This window comes from Centruroides vittatus, unplaced genomic scaffold, assembly GCF_030686945.1.
Source record: "Centruroides vittatus isolate TY-2023 unplaced genomic scaffold, ASM3068694v2 contig_377, whole genome shotgun sequence".
In the NCBI taxonomy this organism is placed as follows: domain Eukaryota; kingdom Metazoa; phylum Arthropoda; class Arachnida; order Scorpiones; family Buthidae; genus Centruroides; species Centruroides vittatus.
In genome coordinates, this window is record NW_027122198.1 from 339,108 (window position 1) to 363,953 (window position 24,846).

Consider the following 24,846-nt stretch of genomic DNA (forward strand, 5'->3'; position numbering starts at 1 on the left):
AATTGTCGACACTTTTAATAGAATACTTTGCAAAGGCATGCAAAAAATTTTTAATACACAGACGACAGATGACAGACGACAGACGATTAGAATGATTTAATATGAAACATTCTTACACGTTCCAAGTATGCGTTACATATTTTGAGGCGCTACATCAAAGTTCAAAGCGCGAATTTCAACCATTTGTAAAAATGCAATTCGATTTCCCTTAGCGACGTTATAGAATAATAATTTACAAGAAGATATTTTTTACCGGCCGAATTACATTTTTACAAAATAGACATCGTCATTTCGAACGAAACACGCGCTAAAATAGTATTGCGTAGCATTAACGAACGGTTCGAGTACGAGTATTCGATTCCAACGAAAGGAGCAACAGTAGCGTGATACTCGCCCGTAAAATGTAGGTTCACTATATATAAATTAATATATAACGACATTATCTTACATATTAAATTATTGTTCTTATTATTAATTATTTCTATTCGCTATTATTGCTTTAAGATAAGCTTAAGTACAATTTTAAATATTCGATCGATATAAAATATAATAGTAATAATTATTTAATGCGTAGAAATTTCTGGAAAAAAAAATTTCCGATAGAGGTCCCAAATATTCAAACACGTTTGTAAACTGCGTTGTTTATGGAGATTATTGTAAGTTATTAATTTAAAGATGAGTGGAAGAAATCCGAATAACTTACAGGAACTTTTAAAAGTGTGTTTGGAAGCCAGCGGCTCGAATGACGATAATCAAACAAATCGAATGAACCCTGAAGTAAGAGAATTTTCAAACATCTCTTATTTTTACACACAAATTTGAATATTTGCGTATTAAAGTCGCTTATGTTATTATTGAAATTTATTGATATGGCAACATTGCAGAAAATTTACTCTATAAATAGCTTTTACGGAGTGAATTTTAAGCTTTAATATCTCCACAAATGTTGAAAATTGTCTGTAATATAAGTACAGATATACTTGCAATATTTACTGCAGTACATTTTACAGTAAATTTTGCTGAGGATATCTACATCTGCATTACTTGAATTGGAATTTATTACTAAAAACATTTTCAACTGGTTATTAATATATCTATTTATTATATCTGATATAATTAAAAACATCTTAAACTCAAATTGATACTCTAGAGCAGCGTTTCTCAACCTGGGGTCACAAAACAATAATGAAATCATTTTATGAGAAAAAATCATTTATTATAAACTTATAAATATTTTACTTACAATAAGTACACATGTAAAGAAAAGAAATTAATGCGATGGTTGCATTTGTTTTTCATTTAAAATTTTCTCCATACGTGGATCTACGTTAGAAAAACACAAAAGCAAATTGGGGTGTAAATAGATTACTATCTATGGAATTTCAGGACTTTGATTATATATTGGAACTCGGGACCGAGACGAGTTCAACGGTACCCTATTTTTGGACCGGAGACGAAAAATAAAAAAGTTATCATACTTTTTCACTTACCATACTTTTTTAATGCTCTCGTGAAGACGGCACCATAGTTGCTAGTACTGCCATCTTGCGGTAAAGTCTGCAAACCAAGATGTTGGACTATGGTCATCTCCAGTAGGGTTAAACACGCGATACGAGAGCGGAGAGAGCGACGCGACTTCCGATCATTGCGTGATCGCCATTTCAGTTAAGGTTACTTGTGGCAGCAAACATGGCGGCCCGACTGACCTCTCGTATGGGCGCCACCACACACCGCCATGTGCTAAACTAGTGATCGATTCACGGTAGTTCTTGAACAAAGTAAAAAAAGGGGGAAAACATCTACTAAAGGCAATTTTAACGACAAGCGACAGGACTCCCGATTGCGATAGCGAGGCCGACTTAGCGGAGAGCGACGCGACTCCCTATCATCGCGCGATCGCCGAAAAAAGTATGATAACTTTTTTATTTTTCGTCTCCGGTCCAAAAGTAGGGTATCGTTGAAATCGTCTTGGTCCCCTCAGTTCAGATATATACTCAAAGTCCCGCAGATTCAGTACCCATCTCTTCGAGAAATCATTTTTATCTTCCGGGAAATACTTCGTCAACTGAGTTTTTAGCTCACGCAAATGCATTTTTGTGCAATCCAAACTGTGGTGAATAATAATGTATTGTTCATTCAAATTTTTCTCAATATAATCTGAAGTGAGTGGGAACATATCCAAATTTTTGCTTTGAAGGTGAATGATGCAGATATCAAGCTTCTTAATGAATGCATGAACTTTGTCTGTTATTAATAAAATGTTTTTATCACATCCTTGTAAATTCACATTCAAGTCGTTTAAATGTGAAAATACATCAGCTAAGTAAGCCAACAACAAAATACACTTATTATTCTGTAAAAACAATGAGAATGGTGTTTGTTTATCCTGGAAAAATATTATTAATTCCAATACCCAGGTTAACACTTTACCTCGCGATAACCATCTAACTTCTGTATGGAAAAGAAGAGATTTTTTTATTTTCGCCCATTGTATTGCATAGTTTAGCAAACAGTCTGTTCTGTAATGGTTGGCTTTTAATAAAATTAACCAACTTTATAGCTTCACAAAGAATGTGATTGAGGTTTTCCAGCATGTTTTTTGTGACAAGAGCGTGTCTGTGAAGGAAGCAGTGTGGCATTCTGATCTTGGTATAAGACGATCTCTTAATATTTTCATTAATCCACTGTTCTTTCCTGTTATCTTCTTTGCACCATCCCTACATACTGCAATACATTTTGTCCAATCTATGTTAGTATAGTTTCTCGTAGCTTCATAAAAAACATCAAAAACACATTGTCCTGTTGCATGACCTGATACTGGACTGGAAGATAGAGTAAGAAGGCTGTCTGCAGACTTTGCCTTGAATGGAAGAGGAGGGGTTACGAAGTAAGGATTGGGGTGAGGGGAAGAGGTGGGAGGATAGTTGATAGGGATAGAGTGTGAAGGGAAGATAGTGTAGTGGGAACACATTGGCGTCTTGCACCGCAATTATTAAGTAATAAAAACAAATAGAAGATAATACAGCATGCCAATTTGGCGACGATGAGTACAATATACAAGGTGAAAATATACATGAAAGGCAGTGAATGGAAATACAATAAGCAGTTTACAATAAATAATAACAGAAGCAGAACCCGTGGTTCTGGAGCCTTACGTTGTAAGGCTATTCTTGAGGATGTCACAATTGGACGCAAAAGTCATTAGGTGTTTAAAGCAGTCCTTATTGGAGCAGAACACCTTCCAGTCAGGTGGCCAAGCATGTCCATTAGATAGACAGTAGAGGATCAGTTGCCTGCGTTCTATGTCATAGGTCTTGCAATCCAGTAGAATATGCTGGGCGTTGCCTATAGCAGCGCTATCGCAGTTGCACACATCGTCATTTCGCTTTTTTATTCTGTTCAGGTAACTAGGGAAATTCCCATGGCCGGTGAGCAGTTGCGTAAGATTGAATGAAGGAGTAAGGTAGTTCATTTTTTGGCGTTCGACTATGGATGGTAAGAAAAGGTACGTGAGTCTGCCCGTGGTGGACGAAGACCATTCGGTCTGCCACAGGTTAGTTGCCATGACGTAGGTGAGATTGTGGATGTAGGTGAAGGGAAGTGAGTTGAAAGCCGTTTCAAGATTACTGCCGGCAGCACGTTTGGCTAATTCGTCCGCTCTCTCGTTTCCGCCGACTCCCTGATGACCTGGCACCCAGCAAAACGAGACGGCCTTTCTTTTGCTAAGACTGTTGGCCAGATGAACAACTTTTACACCTGTGGCGGTGCTCTTTCTGCTGCCGCTGATGATCCGGAGAACGTAGCGGCTATCCGTGAAGAAGGTAGCTGACCCTTTGAGTTTCTGATTGTTAGTTGTAAAGTAAACAAGGGCCTTATACATGGCCCATAATTCAGCCTGGTTATTAGTACATTTGGAATTAAGTTTATAGTACTCTTCGTGTACCACAGAATTATCGACACCGTTGTAGACCACCAGGGCCGCACCAGTTCCCTTCTCATTTCTGGCACCATCAGTGTAAATATGCCAGTTTGTGCTTGGATTAGTAGTATCTCTCTCAAATTTGATCAAGACATTGTTCCTTTCAGCTGGGTGGAAGTTCTTAGTCGGGTCATTGTAGTAATTGTCTATATCATAGGATTTGATTTGCTTTAGCGTTTGGATTCCATCTGGAGGATATTTGTTTTCTGCAGCTATAGTCTTCAAATCGTCCTCACTACAGTTTTGCAGGTCGGTTGTTGTAAGATTCCAAGTCCAGACCAGATTTTTAATTTTGATGTGAATAGGCATTAGATTAGCGACTGTCAGAAGAGCATCTGTAGGGGCCGTGCGGTACGCCCTGCAAATGCGAATAGCGAAGGTACGCTGGACAGACAGGATTTTTCGCTTATTATGGACAATGTCCACCCGATGTCCCCAGATTTGAGCCGCATACAGCAAAGCCGGCTCAATTGCACCTTTGTAGATAAGTCTACAGTGCTTCGGGCCTAGACCCCATGTGTTCCTAGCAATGTGGTAAATCATGTTTGCCTTCTGGCTTACCTTTTTGCACAGTTCATCAATATGAGTTGACCAACTCAGAGTTGGGTCCAGTATTACACCAAGATACTTCATATGCGACGTTATCTTGATTTTATGGTTATTAATGTACAAACACAGGGGCCTCTGTAATTGTTTTCTATTAGACTTTTTCGTGCACACGAGTGCCTCACATTTTTGATGGTTTATTGGGAGTTTGTTGTCTATACTCCATTGGTTGATGTCGTTGAGGACCTCATTGCCTATCCTTTGAAGGACATTACAGTTCTGGTGTTGTATCATGACAATGGTGTCGTCTGCGAATCCTTGTATCTTAACATGATCAGTTGTTGGAAGCAGGTTGAGTAGGTTGTTATACATTAGGTTCCACAGCCCAGGCCCGCTGCGTGAACCTTGGGGGCAACCTCTTTCTATATTTTTAATAATATTTATATTGTTGGATAGGCAGCCAGCTTTCCTATTGGTCAGGTAATTATCCAGCAGCTGATAGATATTTTGCGGACATTTCATTTCCCTTAAACTATATTTAAGCACCGGCCACCAGAGGTGGTCGAACGCCTTCTTGAAGTCGATGCTAATGAGGAGTGCGTGACGGTCTTTATCCCATGCAGTTTTTATGAAAGTTGTTACGTTTCCAATAGCAGTAATTGTGGATCTACCTGGTCTGAACCCATGCTGGTTGGTATTTAGTATATTATTTTTTTCAACATGCCAATTGATTCTATCTATCATCAGCCCGTCGAGTACTTTACCCATAACTGGGAGCAGGCTTATTGGCCTATAGTCTTTTCTTTCCACTGGGTTAACTGTTTTCGGGATGAATTTTACGTTAGCTATTTTCCATGAATCGGGAAAGTAGCCCACCCTTAGGCACCCATTGTAAAGAATGACGAAAGCTATTGGGATTTCAGCAAACGCCTCTTTTACCACCTCCGCAGTAATACCGTCATGCCCTGGGGCTTTTTTATTAGCCAGGGAGCGGATCGCTTGTTGCACCTCTTTAAAAGAAAACCATTTATCGTTGGTTTCGCTGTAAATGTCCTCGAGATTTATACGTATTCGTTGGTGAGTAGGTGAGTCATCTGTTTGACTGTCGTTGGGGAAATGGAAATCAAGAAGCTTCTGTAGATTACTGCTAATTGAATAGTTATTGGTTTGAGGATTGGTGTCAGTAACATTCGGCAGGGTTGCCTTCCTTTTATTTTTGAACGCGATCTTATAGGGCTCGCCCCAGGGGTCCACCGTTGATCTTCCGCAAAATTCCCGCCACGCCGTCGTTCTTGCTTTGTTAATATTAGCTTTGTAAGTCCGTAGAGCATTGGCATAATCCCTACTTTGCTGTTCTCTTCGTTCTGTGTTTCGTTCTTTTAACCATTTCTTTCTTAATCTTTTGATTTTCCTCTTTTCACGGTCTAAATCATCGTTCCACCAGTGCGTACGGTTTTTCTTTAATTTCTGTCTGGAAGAAATCTTGAGGGCTTCGACAATAGATTGTGTCATATGGTTCACATAATTGTCAATCCTTTCATGGGTGTTTAGTTCTGTAAATTGAAAGTTCCTCCATTTTTCTGCGAAAGAGGCCCGGAAGTATTCCCAGTTAGTTATAGTGCTATAATAGTTAGTGACATGATCCTTAATTTGCTGGTGATGTTGTAGAGTAGTCAGAATATATCGGTGATCACTCGCCGAATCTTTCGATAAAGTTGTACAATCTTTCACGATACTACCCACTTCCGTGGGCGCCAAACAAACGTCGGTCCAGCCTCTCGCCCTTGTCGTTTGGAAGGTTGGTAAATCTGAGGTGTTCAGCGATATACCGTCAATCTCATTAAGGAGTTCCTGTATGAGCCTTCCCCTCTTGTCCTCAGTCTCGTGGTACCAGAGGGGGGATTTGGCATTGCAGTCACCTGCAATGAGATACGATTTGTCTCCTAGTTTCCTTATAACACTAGATAGCTCGTCTATGCAGTCCTCGTCATTATCAAATGGCGAGAAATATATACAGAGAATAAAGTCTATGGGGCCTTGGTCAATCGTGACGGTTGTGACTCGATTAGAGCTTAGCTCAGGAATTAATGCAGCATTAACATTGGGATTCCTTATTATTATACCACATTTGGAACGTTCATCTGGGGTTGTTTTATTCAGAACTTGCCACGAGCCAAATCTAACAATGTTATTTTTGACAGTATACGGTTCCTGTATAAGGATTACATCCACGTCCAGATCGTTCGCTGTCTTAATAACAAGCGACGAGGCAGCTTGGCTTTTCTGGGCGTTGAGTTGAAGAATTTTGAACGTTGTGTTTGCCATTATGAAGGTTTTATTACACAGGAATATGAGGACATACAGACTATTATTCGTATATGGTTTGCCTTACCAAGAGTCTCTTGTAATTTTTTAAGACTGGGCATTGTGCAGAGAATGCATTGTGGTCTGTTTGATACTTTGGGCCATCGGGTTGTTCCTTATTTATTTTGGTGCAGTTAGTGCATTTAGGGGTTTCATTGGTGTTAGTGCACTCTTTATATTTGTGTCTTTTGGTGCAGTGGCTGCACCTTTCCCTATGATCACAGGAGGCCGCCTTATGGCCGAAGCCCGTACACCGAAAGCATCTAATAATGGGAATATAATCGTCAGCTATCAAAGTACCCCATTCATAACTTATCCGTTTCGTGGTTATTATCAGATTTCGGATTGCAGGAGAGACTGACATCACCACGTGTCGGCAGTCAGGCTTAGTTTTTGAAGGTATCATATGAGTGATTCTTGTTTCTCTGTGGAAAGCTTCCTTCGTAAGTTTCCTATTAATCTCGCTGTTTTGATCGTAGATTTTCTCGACAAGTTCCACCTTCTCCTCCTCCTGAGGCACGTTAAGCAGTATAACTCGAGGTTTCCGGCGTTTTGGTCGTATCATTTTAACTCTTTCGTTTAATTCCGGCAATTTCCCAATTGCCTCCTGTAAGTTCTGAACATCTTGCTCAGTTTTAAGTCTAATTTTTACACCTTTTCCCGGCACCGCTGTTATATTGCGTGTGCCTATTTTCAAGCTTGCAGGATCTATCTTAGTTTGGATCTCATTGAGCATTTCCTCTGGACAGAGGGTTTCACCATCCTCTGTAGTCGTAGTCTCAATAATGAGGTCCTGTGGTTTCACTTGTGTTTTATTATCAGCTATAGCTTCGGCTATAATATGTGTGGTACGACTCCCGCTGATCCTTCCCTTCCTTACTGCATCGGCGTAGGTACCCTTCCCTTCCTGCTCAGTTGAGCGGAGTGCTAATACTATTCCAAATAAGTTATTCGCAGCTGCGTGCATGTCAAGCGCCGCCTGTCTCACACTTTTCCTATTAGCAACCGAAACCGAGCCATAGGAATTTGCTGGGAGAGCTTGCATAATACAGTCAAGTCCTCTGGAAATTACAGCTAGTAACTTCCTTTCCGGCACGTCCGCCAAGGTATCCATGAGAACGATTGACAGAAGAGTATAGAGTCCAAGAAACCAAGTTTGTAGCCCGCACAGACGCGCACACACGAAAACAAGTAAAAACGCCGAACAGCGCAAAAACACGCTACCCGGCTACAGCTCGCCAAACGGCTCGGATACGCCGAACGGCTGAGACCAGAAAAACACGTGGAGAACAGTTCTTTGTTACAGAGATGACAACTAAGTAGCGATAACTTAATAACTAACAGAGTAATATTAACTAAATTTATACAGTATACAGAGCGCGTAATGGGCTAACAAAGCCCGTCGAAGAAAAGTCCGATTACACAAGGGGGGGCCGATGGGGCCCGAGAAAGAACGTAACTACAGACGGCTGTAACTCGCCAACCGCGAGACGTAGAACAAAATTAAAACACTCACGGCTTCCTTACAATTAGTTCTTTCCAACGGTGTATAATATCCATAGGAGAAATCACTAAATCCAAAGTTACAGCAGTCGGAAAGCAGAGCACACTTACTTCACGACTATAAGCATTGGCGACCACAGTAGAGACTTTTCCATGACCTGATACTGTTTTGCAAAACAATGTATTTTCTTTGATTGATATGTCTCTATCGCATTCATATCTCACAAAACATAAGAACTGAGACATGTTTGCTACATCTGTTGATTCATCAAACTGAATACTAAAAAATTCACTGGAACTTACTTGCTGAATTATCTGATCGCAAACATCAGCAGCCATGTCATCGATTCGCCTTGATATTGTGTTGTTATAAAGCAGAATGTTTTCAATTTTTTTGCTTCTTCCACACCTATTAAAACACTCACCATATCAATTGCAGCAGGCAATATGAGGTTTTTGGCAATTGTATGGGGTTTGGACATCTTGGCTACTCTTAATGCTACGAGGTAAGATGCTTCAAGTACACTTTTATCAGTATGGCTTAACTTACAAATAGAAGTTTGTCGATTTCTCAAGGTATGTAATTTTCTTTCGAAAAATTCCAAAGGTTTGTTTTTATGAACTGGATGTTCAGTTTCCAAGTGTCAAACTAATTTTGATGTCTTTATTCGTTCATCGGAGAGAACTTGAGAGCAACAACGCACTGTGTTTTTTCATCCAATGAGGTGAAACCATAATTTAAATAACTGTCATTGTACAAACTTGTCTTTTTACCAACCTATTCACTGGATGTAGATGGGTCACTTCGTTTTTTCACAAATTTATCCATTTCACATTAGAAATTAAAAAAACAATTCAGTTTCATGGTTGACTGCACACTAAAATAAAAGCACCAGATGCACACTTCGCATTCGAAACTTAACTGAAGTGGTGCAATTTCCAGCACCTAATTTATACTAGTGACAGCATGACTTGTTCAAACACATCCATATGCATGTTCAAACGTGCTCTCACAGTGAGTATTATAGAAGGAGATCAAATTACAAAGAGCATGTACACATCAAGTTGGAACTTGTAAATTGCTCATTTATGTACACGTCATACACGCATGTTCATACCCGTTGCTATAAACGCAGCGACATAAAATAATAGGAATACAGTAAGTCCTCTACTTACGAACTCAATCCGTTTGTAGCGGTCGTTCGCAAGTTGAAAAGTTTGTAACTCGAAAAGATGATGTTTGGCGCAAAAACTCAAATACAACATTGTTTTTACAATTATATAATGTTTAGGCTACTTGAATAATGTTGAATTAAGATTGTTAAAGGGAAGTATAAATTCAAATCAGTCACATGTACATGTACATTTATTAAAAATTACTCGTTTAAAACAACTACAAATGTACGTATGTATGTATATAAATTTATAAAATAAACAACTTTAAATTTAAAACAGTAGTAAACAATAACTACTGTATTTTTATGTATATGTAATACTACAACAGTATATTTAAGTCTCATTAGTGTTTTTATAAAAAAACTGTGTAATAGAAGTTTGAGTAGTAGCTCTTTTCTTTTCATCCAGTATTACTTTATAGCACGTAAGGGCATCATGTACAGTCGTTGAAACTTTAAAAAATTGTTTTTGTTTGAGTCTTGTGTTTGGAAACACGCGAGCGCCTTTTCTATTAAACTGAAATCTTTTGTCAGTTGTTTGACAGTAAATGTCTTAGGATCCTCTTCTTCAATTCCATTATCAGTCGGTCCTTCTTTTTGGTCTGTTAGTTCGAGCAACTCTTCATTTGTCAACTCCTGTGAATGACTTTCAAGTAGTTGATGAATGTCTTCTGTTTCTACTTCCAAATTCAACTGGTTACCTAGATCTAAAATATTATTGATGACCTCTTCATTTTCTTCTACATAATTATTATTGCCGCTTTCATTTGTAAAATAAAATGGACACAGTTTCTTCCATACACCTTTTGTGTTTGAAGTCTAACTTCAGACCACACACAACCTATATTTTTTACAGCTTCATAAATATTATATTTTTTTCCAAAATTCTTTTAGTGTTGTGCAGTTCTTCTCATCTAATGCCTTAATAGCTTGCTTAAATGTACGACACAAATAATATTTTTTTAGAGAAGCGATAACGCCTTGATCCATGGGCTGCAACAAAGACGTTGGATTAGGCGGCAAGTAAATAACTTTGACGTTCGGGTGCAAATCATTTAAGTGATGTGAGTGATTTGGAGCATTATCAAGCAAGAGTAATATCTTAAAAGGAATGTTGATCTCCTTGCAATATTTTTTCAACTCGGGTATAAAATTTTTGAGAAACCATTCTTCAAAAACTGCCAAAGTAACTCAAGCCTTACTGTTTGATTTCCAGACAACAGGCAATAAATCTTTAGGAATATTTTTTTAGAGCTCTTGGATTTTTAGCATGATAAACTAAAAGAGGTTTAATTTTGTAATTTCCTGAACAGTTTCCCCCAATCATTAATGTAAGCCTAATCTTTTGCAGCCTTATATCCTGGCATAGATGTCTCTTCCTTTGATATGTATGATTGATCTGGCATTTTCTTCCAAAATAAACCTGTCTCATCAACATTGAAAATTTGCTGTGACAGGTATCCTTCAGTTGTTGTTATATTTTCAAGAATCTTTGGGAATTCAACAGCAGCGGTGATATCGGCACTGGCAGCTTCGCCTGTTATCTTAACGCTATGAAAATTACTACTCTTCTTAAATCTCTGAAACCAACCATGGCTCGCTGTGAATGGTGAATCAGTTGAATTCTCACCTTTCTTAATTAAGTCATCATATAAAGATGTTGCCTTTTCTTGTATTGAGATTAAGACTAGGAGGTATTCTACGTTTTGTTGCCTTTCCATTCAAATGGTCAACAGATTTTCCATTTCCTCCATAAATGTTCCTCTTCTCTTAGTAATAATTGTAGACTGCTTAGGGCACAGCTTTTAACATGCTCTGAAATACGAGTCTTGTCTTTCAAAATTGTCCCAATCGTAGAACGATTCATTCCATATTTCCACGCAATATCAGCCATTTTCTCTCCTCTCTCAGAGCGCTTAATTATGTCCACTTTGTTTTCCATAGTGATTGTTCTTCTCTTCTTTCCTCTGCACTTTATACTTTAGCTACCTTTATGTTTTCCTCTCATGTTCAATAAACGATACTATTTACAGGTAATACAGTAACTAGGAAGTAAAATACAAAAAAACTAACAAACTAAACAACCAAGGGTTCAGAAATACTGTGTACAGTACATATGCATATGTACATACGTATGTTACTATAAATGTTTTTAACGTAAAACTTCAAAAATAAACTTGACTGTACATAAAAAATAACCAACTGCACTTTAATAGTAAACAAATGACACCACACACGATTGACATATGACTACAGTCCAAACTCAACTAAGAGCCTCTCACTCTACCTCTCATGCTCATGTAGTAACCCGCATCTGTTGACTTTGTTCGTAACTTTGAATGTTCGTAAGTAGAGGACTGCCTGTAGTTGTATTAACATTTTTTATACTGTCGGTATTTTCTTAATGTATAAAATTAGTGCAATGTGATTATATAATATTTTTAAAAATTTACATTTATAATTACAGCCAAAATTCAATTAGTAATAGTAAGGCTTACTGTTATTATTCCTTTGGGTGGGGGGTCGCAAAATATTAATTTTATTTATATTTACTATTTTGGTGGTCGCGGAGCTAAGAAGGTTGAGAATCGTTGCTCTAGAGCAGGGATGGTCAACCCGAGGCCCTTGGGCCGCATGCAGCCCGCAGTAATATTTTTTGCGGCCTGCCTCGCATAAAATATGAATAAATATATCAATTTCCCAGATTAAGGAAGTCTTCGTCTTGGCTTATATCCCAGATTATTTGGGGTCAGCCCAGAATGCCAATTCACGCCACGTTGATCTATCCCTAATTGTTTCTTCATCCACTCCACAGTTCAGCATATCCTTTTTTACACATTCAATTTATGTCTTCTTAGGTCTTTCTCTACCTCTATATCCCTGTACTTTCATATTTAGCACCTTTTTTGTTGCATGTTCCTCATTCCTTCTCACCATGTGTCCAAACCATGTCAGTCCGTAGATTTTTATTTTTTTGATATAGGTGCTACCTTTAAACTTTCTCTGATGTAGTCATTTCTAATCCTATCCATCCTCGTGACCCCGCACGTCCATCTCAGCATTCGCATCTCTTCCACATGCAATCACTTCTCTTCGGTAGCTGTCATCGGCCAGCACTCACATTCGTGCATAAGCACGGGTCAGATGACAGTTTTATATATTAACCCTCTTATTTTAAGTGGCATGCATTAGTCACAAGTTATTCCTGTTACCTGTTTCCACTTTAACTACCCTGCATTGATCCTCCTAGTAATTTCCCTATTAACATTGCCATCGTTCTGCAGCAGATATCCCAGGATAACAGAATTCAGTACTTTTCTGGCAATGATATTCCATTTAGTTTTAACGTACAGTACCAGGGAGACTGTCAAAATTATAACACATGTACTCCATCTTGGTTTGGCTGATTTTTAGGCCCTCATTTTCCAGCAGATGTTGCCATTTGTTTAGCCATCTCTGTAGTTCTTCCCTGACCTCATCAAAAGGGTCTATGTCATCTGCAAACAGCACACACCAGGGTAAGACCTCTTGCAAAGCAGATGTTATTGCATCCATAACTAATAGAAAGAGGTATGGACTGAGAGCTAAACCCTGATGTAAGCCCACTCTTACTTCAAATATGTCTGTCAATCCAACTGCAGTTCTAACCTGCATTTTGGTCCTATAGTAGGCCTACATATCTTCCATTGTTGCAATGTACCGAAGCTGCACACCTCTTTTCCTAAGGCACCACCAAAGGACTTCTCTTGGGACTCTGTCATATGCTTTTTCCAAGTCTATGAGCATCATATGCAGGTTTCTCCTCATGGATCGGTACTTTTCCATCACCTGTCTCACCATGAATATTGCATCCATAGTACTTCTCCCAGGCATAAATCCAAACTGGCCTTCAGTGACACTAGTTTCGTGACACTAATTACTCTGTTAACCAGTCTCTTTCCTCCTCTACCAGGACTTTCCATATCTCTATTGGTCCCAAATTAAGGAAGTATGCAGCAAAAATTTAAACGTTATTTTCTACAACTTATGTTTGTGAATAGCTTTTTTGCAATGAACTTGGTAAAAATTAAAACAAGAAACTGGCTAACAGACACATCGAAACTAATTTAAAACTAGCAGTGATTAATATTTTAACCAAATATTTTCGATATATTATGCTTACATCAGTTCCAGAAGCTAAATTAAGTATACCTATGCTAATTTATAATTATATATGAATGAATAATTGTGATTTACCTGCATTTTTTTCTCTTGTATGCTGCTTGCGTCAGTTCAAAAGTTTTGAAATGTGGCCATTACATAGAAAAAGATTGCCCATCCCTGTTCTAGAGCAGTGTTTCTCAATCTTTTTGGATTAGCAACATTGTTCCTTCCAAATCAAAAATTACTTTCTTTTATAGTTGGTACTTTGTATACTGTGACAATGTCAAATGAATAGTTAAGACAGTTGACACGTTCATTGGAAACCAGAAGGTTTTTTTTACTTTTTTTATCCCATGGGAATAAAGTGGGCCTTTTTTCTAGACCTGTCATGGGTGGTGAGAGAGGGGGGACAGATATATCAGGGACAGACCACCTCAAAAAATTCCAATTTTTATAACCTGTCTGGATTCAATTTTGTGTTCTCTGAGTGGTAGACCAACGTCTTAATGTCTCGGCTATCTGGCTGGCAAAGAAACCAGAAATTAGCAAGATTGGGAAATTTTTGATTAAAAATCTGTAGTTTTACAAAATAGTTCTTATTGTTTTAATAATGGAAACAACTGAATTATAATATGTTTATAATTTTAAATATATCTCCAAAATGTGTTTTGTGTAAATACACCATGCACAAAACCAACACCAGCACTATGAAAAGAAAAATTTACTAATGTTTTCATCTACAGCAGTGATTATCAAACTTTTTCGATCCACTGCCCCCTTTGTTCCATAAAGTTATACCCAACGCCCCCCGTGTGAGAAAGGATTGGAAATATTCTTAGGAAAACTTTTCTATGAATCTCACATTTTGTGCCCTTACCATTTTTTCATTTTTTAAGATTATATATGTTCAAGAAATGTTTATTGCAAAAGGCTTTTTGTGCATTTGAATATTAATATAGCTCCCATATTCAAACAAACAGAAGAATTGATACATTACTTATGTAAATTTGTTTGGAAAGTTATTGTATTCTCTAAAATAATTTGCTGAACTCTGTTGGAATGTGTTATTGCTTTGTTATTAAGATGGTATGTACAGAGTCAAGATTAGGTACTTTGTTCCATACTATGAGAATGTCATCAATGTATCAGACATACAATGCTATGTCCTCTTAATATTGTAGAAGTATTTTTATGGTAATCTTTGTATGAGTCTTTTTGAGTATCCATATATTACTGGTACATTATCTGGTGTTTTGAGTTCTTTTACCTTGTGTATTGTATTGGTACAATGTGTGAATGCCCTTCTTGCTAAAGCTTGGAAGGCAACAAAATGTAGCCGTAACACATGGATACTCAAGAAGACTGTGTGTCATATTGAGTTCTTGATGATGTACTCCAGTAATATCAATAAAATATTATTTGTTTAAAATTTTTGAATAGACTCAACAGTGGCTTCAAGGAGCACTGAACAGCATGACTACATCCGTAATTGATGAAATGATAAAATGCCTTCAAGAATTAAAAAAATGTCTTGCTATTTTAGATAATGGAACTGCTAATGATGAAACTTACTCAACTATCAAAATGTCTGTGAAAGCTCTAATTGATTATACGGGATCATTAGATTATGCCCAGGGTAATTTTTTTATGTAAATGTATTTTGGCTTTGTATAATACTTATGTTCAACTTTCTGCAACATTTACTTCTTTGTAACTACTATTTTATTTTTGTAGATTTCCATAAAATTGGTGGATTTGATGTATTGAAACCACTTTTGGCGGTGTCAGATTCCGAAGTAAGATCGATTATGGCCGAATTCATAGGTGAACTTGTTCAGAATAATCCATATTGTCAAGAAATGTCTTTGTCAATGGGATTTTTGAAACTCTTGTTAGAAAGATTAGAAACTGATACAGATGAGACTGTTAGGATTAAGTGCCTTTATGCATTATCTTGTAAGTGAAAAATTTTATATTTTTAGATAATTATATAAATAATTTAGGAAGATTTTGTTAAGTGATTCAAAATTATTAGAAAGTTAATAAAAAAAATACGTGTAGATGACAATCCAAATTATTATAATTAAATAGTAATGCTGGATTACTGTAATAATATAATTGAAGTAATTATTTCATTTAATAAACAATAAAGTCTTTATTGCTTGCAGTTAATCTAAATATGTTCTATTTAATGTATTAATTAGCCATTCCAAGTTCTACTCCAGAAGTTAATGCAATGACCTGACTAAGCAATATCATTTGGTTAATAAAAATATGTAATTATATGATATCGATATCTCTATCTCTGGAAAATTTGTTGCACACAAGACCGATATCTTTAGATTAAATTACAATATTTTGTTGTTATAAATTACTTAAGCAGCAGTTTATAATAAAACATGATCATAGTTTTATTTGATATTTATGCCATAGAATACATTTTTGTATTTTATGGCATATAAGTGCAACTTCTATAATAAGGAAAGCTTGAAAGATCATCCTATATCTTACATGTGAAGTTGCAATCTCCATAGGCTAATGAATTTTCCAAATAACCTTTGGTAGACTACAGCTAACTTCTACCTAGCCCAACTCTTGAAAAAAAGTGTTATTGCTTAATTAAATATATTTATTTCTTATTATTACATTTTTTAAAACTGGGATACAGTGGGGAAAAAGGACCAACTCCTAAAGGCATGAGATAGCTTAAATATACAGGATAAACATCCTGTATATTTAAGCTATCTCATGCCTTTAGGAGTTGTCCTTTTTCCCCCACTGTATCCCAGTTTTAAAAAATGTAAAGTTTAAAGTAAAGTTTATAATAGTTAATATTTCATAATATTAATATCATAATTAAAGTTTACATTTCAAAATGATATAATTCAGAAACCAAGCAAAATGATGTCATGTTCCACACACACTTTTGTAATGATTGAATTTTATTTGAAACAAAAAAGAATGTTAGTTATAAAAACATATGCTAGAAGTAAAAGGCACTGTAATAGTGGATAACTCAAAATGTCTCAAAAAGCTATGATACATATAATACAATGTGTGGTTATGTTAACAGCATGCTTGATATGTCAGCTCTGTAACATGAAAATGTGATTGTTTACGAAAGTTTCATCTGACAGTGATTTCATTATGTTGCCAACAACGGAGGCATATTGAGCCTCCATTGTTGTGTGACATAAAATAATAATAGTTGGTATCTGTAAAAAACTTTTCTATGATAAAAATAAGTAATTAATTTAAAATTAAAATGAAACTTCAGAGCTTCTTACCTTTGTCAGATAAAAATACACTCAATCCAGTATGTTTTTTCACTTAATACATGCAGAACACATTCATTATGTTGGTGATACAAGGATTGTTTTAAGTTTAAGAGTTGTTATTTGTCTATTTTTAACAATTCAAAAATTAACTGCAAAACTATACAAAGTTAATGTGACATATTTGTAAGCATTTAAACAAAGAATACAATATCACATTAGCAGTAATGTGTTAAATTTCACAGCTATCTTAATTAAACTACATAACCTATATTGGAAATCACCCTCAGTACAAAAATAGCAAATTCAACACCTTATTTGGCCAGAAAAACATATCTATGTTAAGTGAAAACAGCTGCTAAAGCTGCATTAATTAAAACTTTAATTTTGGCTGCATATATAAAGGGATTACTGCAATTAATCAAATCTCGTATTAAACAAGGGATACCTGTATAATTTTAAATGTGAATTACAAGATTTGCTATGTAAATTTGAAAAATTACATTAATAAGATATTTATATTTTGATATTGTCTTTAATAATTAATTTTAAAATTTCATAATAATTTCAGATACATTATTTTTAATGCTATTAATGAGTTTCTATTTTGTTGAATTTCGGTAAAAGTTCTATAGGTTATTTTTGGTAAATATATATTCTGTATGTTATAACAAATTCTTACATTTCTTTGTGTGTGTATGTGTTCTTTTGATTAATTGGGCTGCAATTTGAAAAAATTGTAGACCTATAAATTTCCACTGTTTTTCATCCATCCGTCTGTCTTTCCTAAATCTCAAGAATGGAGTTAGATAGATGAAAGTCAATACTAGATACAGAAAGTTTAGGAACAGAAGGCCGTGATTAACTAATTAATCTTGATCTTAAACCTGATTAATCTTAATCAAGATGGGTTAATACAGGGTTCCTACATGCCTGGAGAGTCAAGGATTTTCATTAGTGTTCGGAAAAAGTCGGAATTTGTCGAAAATTGTCAAAAAGTCAGGAAATTTGTCTCCTTAGCTGGCTTGTTGATTTCGTTTGCTGAATATAGCTGACCAACTGTAGCCATCTGCAAGCAGCAAGAAGTAATGCTGTAATCTTTAATAAGAAAATGTACTAGAATCTGTTGTGAAATGGCTTTTTTCACTGTTCTGAAACCATATAATTCTACAGTTGTGGATTAATAACAGGATAAACTACTTTTATAGTGTTTAATAGTGTAATAGTCTTTAATTTTTAATTTTAATAATTCAGCAATTATAAAAAGATGAATTTGTTAATTAGAATTAAAAAAAATAACTAATTAAAAATTTGTTTACTAACTTTTAAAACTTGAAATCGTAATTTATTAGAATGTTCACTTCAAAATAGCTAAATAGATCAGTAAAAATCTGTAATTTAATCACTTTTTGTGTTTAATACGTTACTACACAACAAAAAAAATTATAAATAGTTTCCTGACATTTACAGTAAAATGCTGGTGCAGACTTGTGGTTGGCATGAGCTTTTTACATTTGTTGTTACCAGGGCTGCGGAGTTGGAGTTGTCAAAAATCCTCCCGACTCTGACTCCTTTTTACTTTCCCAACTTGTTATGTATATAAAAAACAGAAAGTATTTGAATCGTGTCACATTTGACCCTCCGAGTTTTTTACAAATCTATATGTTTGGAGATCTCTCGAACCCAAAAAATGTCAAATAAATGGAAAAATTCACCTGTCCACGTGCGTATGTTGGCGTCTAATTTGTTTAATTTCTTTATTCTGTTCCGAACTAGTAAACAATATCTCAGAATGAGTAAAGTTTAAGAAACAAAATTTGGCACAGTAGCATGTGTATAAAGGGCATTAATGCTATTAAATTTTGGTTCTTAAAGGTCGACAGAGTAGAGACATAGAAGGGGTCATGTGTCATATCTCTAGTGTGATCAGATTTAATGAATATTTTACTCGTTATTAGCATTTACAATCTTGTAATATAATTGAGATGGGTTAATAATAATAATAATAATAATAGTCATAAGAAAGTACACTAAAAAGGGATTTTTTGAAATTCCTCTTACAGGGGGAGAAGGAGAGGGTTAAGGATTACCCTGAAGAACTCCGTTTCTACTGCACTATTTTAGATACGGTATTTTGCATTTTTGTGAAAAATCGAACATACTTTTAGATCCATCTAAAAATTCTCTATTAGTCTCAGAACAGAGAGGACCTAATTCTTGCACTCAGTGTAATGGGTAAAATTGGCTATAATCTAAATATCTTAATCTTTTTGCATGACAACATCTGGCTCATCTGCTAGGTTTTATTTTCTTATATTTTTTTTATAAAACTTGTCTGTACCCTCAAAATTAAGCTTGAGTACTAATATGAGTATAGACAGAAAAAGAAATCTTACAAAATTTGAAGATGATATTTACTATGCACTGGAAAAAAAAATCACATTGACCACTCTAAGTTTGGATGTTACAGCAATACTGCACTATCCAGACATTATTCAAAATACAATGTTGATTGTCACAGCATTACCACCAACCAAGTTTCAGTAGAGCATTTATTTTCCACTCTTAAAATTATTAAATGTGATTTAAGAGCTTCAGTGAATGCTGACTTAATAGAAGTGATTTTTTTTTATTTTGTAAGGAGTAATTCAGTTTATAACAGAGATGAAAAATAATAAATTAATCAACATGGCAAAATAAACAATCTTTTTTTTACCAGTCTAAATGTTATATTTCTCATTCTTGATTTAGTTTAATGTATCTATATACTTATATATTACCCAATATACTCATATATTATGTACTGTACAACATTTTTATTAAACAAATTTGTTTGTGTACGAATGTATTTACTATTTTTATTCATACATGCTTACCAAATACCAATGCCATGATCAAACAAGTCAATAAATGTGAACTTATATATTCAGCAGATGTGTCAAATTTTAATGTTTAATTAATTTTTTTAAAATGTTTTATTTTGTATTTTTAAAAAAATAATCAGAATCGTTGTCATTACTACTTTCTCAGCTGTTATACAGTATAGGCCCATAACAAAGGAAAAGAATGACGATCAGTCAAAAATAACTTTCTAAGATTTTTACTCTTTTGGACTCGAGAAGCCTTGAAATGTAGAGAAGTGCAAATGGATGTTAGAATGTGTACCAACTAATTTAGTTCAACCATTTTCAAGCTTAATAATTCCTGTGTTAAACTATCAGGCTCCAATTCAAAATTGTGCCTCCCATACATTCTAACATTCGTACATACAGAAAAAAACCCGAATCTTTTGCATATCTCGACATTTCGAGATGCCCTGAGTCCAAAAATGCAAAAATTTGAGGGATCATTTTTTGACCGATTGCTACACTTTTCCTCTGTTATATATAACAGCCAGAAAAGTAAAAATTATCATATTGACTCGTTACTTACAGTAATATTTTAACTTAGAACATAAAGATTGGAATAAAAAAGTTTCTATTAGAACTATATTTATTGAAGCTAATATTCTGAGGTCACGTGATGACATCAGAATTTTTGGGCTTATTTTATTAACAAGTCCGTTCCTAGTCAGTCATGTAAAAATCTACTGACTCGACAGCCCTGGTGGTTACGATTTTCCTTGAAAGTACTGTACTGCAAGCATATTCTTCCCCATCCTGTTAATTTCCACAACTTCGATACATAGTTTAATAATTAGTTTAACAGAAATGACGTTGGGTAACAAATATCACTGATTTTGACAAATTTAGGGCTTAAAAACTGGCAACATTCGTCATACGTGTAATAGATATGCTGCTAGTTATAGTTTTGAAGATCAACTAGGTAATCCAATAGTTTAACCAATGTTAACTTGCTTATAATTAAAATTTAAAAAGCTGGTAATTTTTTAAAAAATTAATTAAATTACTAAAAACTTAAAGTAAATTTGATTATCTTGTGTGTGAAAGAACACCAAAATGATTTTTATAGTTATGTTGCAAAAGAAAAAGATTCATAGTTACAATTCTATGTGCTGAACTTCTATATTTTATTAATGTATAATTGTAATTTTGTTTGATGTTTATTTCTGTATTTATTTTATTTTATAACTTTTAAGAATACCAATTTTCATAATACTATGACATCATAGGAATACAAGTGAGAGGTTCTGGAATTGTCCCAGAACTCACTAAAATAGAAAAACACAAAATAATTTAATTATTAGAAAAAAAAAGGAATAAACAAAAAATTTTTTATAGAAACTTGAGAAATAGTCTAGACAGTGCAGCTTCCAAGATCGATCATTTGGATTGGAGTCTGATTTTCCATTGTTTGAAAAGACAATGATGACTTCTTTTGTGAACTCTGATTTTTCAATTGACGTAAGTAAATCGGAGAATCCATTAGATCCCCATCAAAAAGCATGGGTGAGGGTCCAAAACCAATCCAGGGAAGGGACAGGAAGGTGATAAAAGTCGGTGTCTCAAGGACAAGAGGCTGTCGAGAGTCATCTTTTCCGTAACCATCGCCACCAATCACCTCCGGTCAATTAATTTTTTATTTTCTAATTATCTGTATTTTGATTGTCCATTTTGTAAAAAAGTGAAAAGATTTTACAATAAAAATAATGTGGTTGACAAAAGAAAACTAATTCTTTTTTTACACAATTGGTTTTTTTATCAGGGAAAAATTGCTTTATTTGAAAATTTTTAAATTTAACATTTTGTTAAAATTATGTTGCTGTTTCAAAAAAGTTACTCTTTTGTTGAAAGATTGGTTTTAAAATTATGTGTTTCTAAGTCAAGAGTTCATTTTAAGCACAGTACAGTACTATTTGTATATCAAAGAATACTGTTTATTGATTTTATGCTACCTTGTATTTACTAGATTTATGTACAAATAATGATAAATGCTGATAAAATAAAAAGCTCATGTTTCGTTTATAAATTACTTATTTTTTCATTACATTGAAGTTGTAGATTCTATCAAACATTTTTCCACAGGATGTATATACAGTAGAGCATCATTTATTTGAATCAATTGAGGACTAGGGTTGTTCAGATAACCGATTATGTACGAAAAAATATATTAACCTATCCGATGTTGAAATTTTTTTTCGTTGCGCGTCGCTTTATGTTGAATTTTCGTCGATTTTAAGCCTAACGAAAATTTTTATAATAATCATCGAGGCTATTGTATCGTTAAAAATTATTTCTTTATTTTGTACAAACAAAATAAATATATTGAAAAATATAAAACAAAAAAAAATTATACTTTAGAAGTTAATCTAGTATCAAAAACATTTGATTCAGCACAACACAGTCCAACTGGAAAGCTTTCAGTTAACCGGCTTTCGGATAAACGACACTCTACTGTACTGTATTTTTTTAATGTGGCAGTCTTTGAAACATATCAACTGTGCAAAAAGAGGGATAGGTACACTCAATGTTCACAGTAAATAAAATGATGTTTTATTATGTCGATATCCCACACTATAAAAATGTGAGGGTCGGGGAATTTGGACAAAGTTGGTCAGGGAAAGTCAGGGAATTCAAAACAAAAATTTGAGTAGGAACCCTGTATATAAGAACTTCTGATGCAAACTGAAAGTTGTTATTTCAATTCAAAAAATTTTCTCTAAGGTGTTAGATAGATGACCAGTACAACTCTATTGTTAAAAGAAAAGTATGATGTACAGGGGCAAACCATTACTAATTTGAGGTGGAGAGGATATATTTTAAATTAAATAAATTTAAAATATGATTAAAAATTGCAGCCTGGCATTATGACCATGTCACAATAAATAATTGCTTGTTCAGATTAATTAAGAACTTTTTTAAAACAAACAATACATACTTCAGTATTTCATATGATTATTTTCATTGACATTTAATAAATATAACTATTAAAAATATTCTATGGGTGAATTTCATTTATATGTTGTAAGCAGAGTTTAAAATCTGCTATTCATTAGCACCCCTCCCCATTAACTCCACATCTGCGAGGGTCAAGAATTCGGAGAACTGAGGGGTCACGAAGGGAAGGAAGAGCTTGGACAGGGGAGAGAGGAGAGAAAGGTCACCACTTTTTAGACCGGACATGTGTGTAACGGACGTGGAAGTCATCTGTTCTTGTGATCGCCTTACTTTGTAGTTTAATTATTGTATTATTAAAATTTGTAATATTACAAATTGGCGCAGCCGACAGGATTTCAGTACCCAGCTGTATTTATATAGTAGAATCATGCTTTTTAAATTTTTGGTTCAGAAGACCGAAGACTCCTACATTATCTCCCGATATCAACTAGAAGGGGAAGACGAATGGACAGAAATCGACCAAGAATTTCAAGGAATCGAAAATCATCCCGCAATTTCGACCTCGTCGGTTTTTCAAACTGCTATCCGGACGATGACGAATTATCGAACACTATCTATTTCATTATCGGAGACAGAAGGTGAGCTCTATCTTAACAAAACTTTAATACGATCGGTCGCCTCGGACAGTTCGTCTGACCCGAAGTCGGATGTGTTGGCGCAAATGGTTCAGTTGCAAAAGCTGTACATGAGCCAACAAGCCGAGACGTTGAAGATTATGAACTCTTTTCGGCAAACCATCGAAAAAATGTCATTAAATTCATCTCGCGATACGATCAACATAGAAAAATATGATGGAAAATCGGAGGAAGCGCGTGTTTGGATAATTTCATACGAACACGCGTGTGCATCTCACAATTGGATTACAGACGAACAAAAGATTCGTAACCTTCGAAATTATTTGGAAGGAATTGCCGTGAAATGGTACAATTCTCGAGTATTAGATAAGGTCGGTGATAATTGGGAGGAATGGAAAAACTCTTTTCTTAGTGCGTTCGGACAGAATCGGATCCAACTTTCCATATTAGCGGATATGTGGGAATATCGTGGTGGTTCACTATTGGAATATTATTTTGAAAAACAACGGCGTATTCAACTTGCATATCCGGATATTGGGGAACAAAGCTTTATCACCATGGTAATACGTGGACTACCGGCGGATATGCAAGCTATTCTTCTTCAACACAATTTAAACGACAAAGAAAACTTACGTGTTGGATTGAGCAAATTGGTACCTACAAAAAACTCTGTACCGAGGAAAATTGAAAAAAGGAATAATATTCATGATAACCGAAGTTTTACCTCCGTGAATGAAATTGATAATGGTCCAAAAAACGAGTAAGGAAGGGTTTACCGATCCCTCAGACAAAATCGGATCATTGTCTAGTCACAGATCATAATGATCCCCGCGTGAAATCGAGGCCAGTCCACCAAATCGACAAACACAAGTGGAAAAAAACCAAGAATGGCCGGTTGATTGTCCCGAAAAATATTCAAAACAGCATTATGAAGCGGTATCATGACGATCCGGACAGTGGGGGTCATGATGGGTTTTGGAGGACTTATTACAAGTTAAGGGCACGGTTCTGGTGGCCTAACATGAGACAAAGTATCCAACGTTACGTGCAGACCTGTCCGATATGTCAATCCGTCAAGTTTAAATACCGACCCCGTCAAGACCAACTCTATTTGCCCCCACAATCGAAAATACCCTTCAATACAGTACACATTGATTTTGCGGAGCTTCAGAAACGCAGTGAAGGGGTAAGAATGACTAAATCATTTCTAGTGGTCATAGACGAAGCTACACGGATAACTTATGCTAAAGCTATGAAGGAGGATGTGCGTAGTGTCATCCGTTATTTGGATAATTTACCATTATTCAATAATGTAACTACTATCATCAGCGATTGCGGATCTACCTTTAAATCGGACAGTTTCAAGCAATGGGCCAGAGACAGGAATATCACATTAAAAACCACATCACCTTATCATGCTGCCGGGAA

At 35.3% G+C, this 24,846-nt stretch overlaps 1 protein-coding gene across 3 annotated transcripts in view; it reads left to right on the forward strand.

Moving 5' to 3' along the window:
- The first annotated feature begins 261 nt into the window (after positions 1–261).
- LOC136975658 (hsp70-binding protein 1) overlaps positions 262–24,846 on the forward strand; it is a 39,507-nt gene continuing 14,922 nt past the window's right edge. Inside the window, exons 1-3 of one of the 3 annotated variants that reach the window (XM_067270761.1) lie at positions 262–403; positions 15,151–15,346; positions 15,445–15,666. In XM_067270761.1, coding sequence (XP_067126862.1) covers positions 15,184–15,346; positions 15,445–15,666 — 385 coding nt within the window. In that variant the 5' untranslated portion in view covers positions 262–403; positions 15,151–15,183. Of the gene's footprint in view, positions 404–593; positions 778–15,150; positions 15,347–15,444; positions 15,667–24,846 lie in introns of those variants that run through there. The other 2 variants (XM_067270762.1, XM_067270760.1) reach the window with 2 other exon arrangements.